This window comes from Ictidomys tridecemlineatus, chromosome 4, assembly GCF_052094955.1.
Source record: "Ictidomys tridecemlineatus isolate mIctTri1 chromosome 4, mIctTri1.hap1, whole genome shotgun sequence".
Taxonomy (NCBI): Eukaryota; Metazoa; Chordata; class Mammalia; order Rodentia; family Sciuridae; genus Ictidomys; species Ictidomys tridecemlineatus.
The window spans coordinates 197040151-197042314 of NC_135480.1; the positions used below are offsets into that span (position 1 = coordinate 197040151).

Sequence of the window (2164 nt, forward strand, 5' to 3'; positions counted from 1 at the left end):
GAAATCTAGAGTAAGGATTTTTATTACTAAGAGAGAAATGATTGAGCTGATCTTGGGGAGATGAAGACATTCAGCTTCAGGCCCTTCTTCCAGCCCACGTTACTTCCTGGATGATCTTGACATCAGTGGGGAGCAACTCCTTGTTTCATGTGTGTTTCTTTAAAAGTAGCATGCCTGATATTCCTGTTAGTTAAAACTTCTTTTGAAAAAAAAAACCCAGCATATTCCTTTTTAATTTAGATCTAAGTAATAAAGTGAATTTTCTGCATCTCAAATAATACTATAGCAAGAGCTAACTTTCCTCATTCATGGTTTGAAAACACTGCCTCCATTACAAGATCTTAGTTTCTATAATTTTCTCTCAAGTGTGTCATTTACAGGGGTATAGACTAAATGACACTATTTCAGGTAAGAGTAAATGCTTACAAAAGAAGCAGTATGGGGTAGTGTTGGAGGGCACAGATTCCAGAACCAACAAGCTGTGCAACTTACTAGCTGTGTGATTGTGTGCAACTTATCTAGCATTTATCCACCTCAATTTTGTACTTGTGCTATGGAGAGTTGTTGGAAAATTAAATGTACTGATATATGGAGTTCTCAGAAAACCACCTTGCCCAGGTAGCTATATAAATTGGTTATTAACAACTACATTATATTGACATTTCTAAATGACCTTGGCTCTTGTGATAGCTTGCTACAACACTAACCCCAATTCTCTCCCTCTCCCTGGATCCACAACATTGGCAGCCCTTGCCTGCAGAAGGCGTGGGAGGAGCCTACTTCCTCTGGGCTGGCCTTGTAACTTGCTTTGGACAAAAGATATGGTGGAAGTAAGAGTGTGCCAGTACCAAGCGTAGGCCTCCAGAGAACTTTTCTGATTGCATTTCTGTCAGAGCACTGCTGCTGCTGAAGGCTAGCCTGCTGGGTAGGATACCTGTATGGTCCAAGCACTCTTAGCCTCCACCCCTGCCAGCTATTGACAGACATGTGAATAAGACCTTCCTGTACTTGCCACCCAACCCCCAAGATGACCTGTGAACTGAGTGGAGCACACTTGGTTATTAACAACTACATTATATTGTAGGGTGAGCCTAGCTGATATCAGCCTGGCCCAGGTCAGCAGAACTGCCCAGCTGACTCGTAAATAGTGGTGGTTTCAAGGCATTGGGTTTTTAAAGTTATGGAGCTTTTGCTGGCCGAGTAAGCCACTAAAAATGACAAGAAGTGAAGGACTCATATTTCAGCCCAGATATGCTAAGTCATCCTGGCTTGTAAATAAATACATAGAGTTTAAATATTTAGGACTTTTTCCTTTTTTCTTTATTTCTTCTTCTTCCCCTGCCGCCCACTGATGAATAACCAACAAAACTAAAATCAGAATCAGCTAAAATCAGAATAAGCAAATAAACTATGAGCACAATGTTTCCTAGTTTAGCTGGGTAATAAAAAAAAACCCAAAAAACTTTCTTACCTTGCTTTTATAGTAATTTCAAAATTCTTAAAGTTCTTGTAACCAATGAAATTGCCTTCTGGTTCTATTGATACAGAAAAATGTGGCAAGACTGAAAATAGAAAGGAGGAGGAATATTACCAGGTGAATTAGGACTTGAAAACACAGCAAAGGGCTCTCCTTGCCGGTACCTGGGCAGGCTGCACCATCAACACCACATCTGCCTTGGCATCACCACTCCATCAGCAACAATGCCCCTGGGAAGCCTTACCACCCACTCAGTCCAGCCTCCCCACTGGAAGCACCTGGCTTCTTCCATTTTGGTTATAACGTACATTACAGGCAACAGGTTACTCCCTCCACTAAATATGGACTCCTTCAAAACAGAGGAAAGGCTGTTCTCCATTTTTACATATCTCCCTTCACCCTTCTCCTAAGTCCTTAACAAAGTATGTGTTCAATGAGTATTTATTAAATTGAGAATAGAAAAGGAAAATTCTGGTCTATTTAGCATCTCCCATTTTCATCTAGTAAAAAAATGCATCTAGTCTGCAAGTGCCAGCAAGCAACTCTGATGTTGGAAAAGGAAGAGAGAACTCCCAATTAGAGATAAGAATGAACATCAATGTCAAATTTAAAAATAGGATCAAAAGGAGGCAGGGGGTCTAATTTTTTTTCTTTTATCTCTTTAGTGTCTTGATTGCCTAAGAGAAA

At 40.3% G+C, this 2164-nt stretch overlaps 1 protein-coding gene across 2 annotated transcripts in view; it reads right to left on the bottom strand.

Moving 5' to 3' along the window:
• The window catches only part of LOC144377347 (complement C5-like), a 44930-nt gene that overhangs the window by 18365 nt on the left and 24401 nt on the right, over positions 1 to 2164 (bottom strand). For both annotated transcript variants that reach the window (XM_078048109.1, XM_078048108.1), the window contains exon 7: positions 1472 to 1562. In XM_078048109.1, the coding sequence (XP_077904235.1) occupies positions 1472 to 1562 (91 nt within the window). The remainder of the gene's footprint in view (positions 1 to 1471; positions 1563 to 2164) is intronic.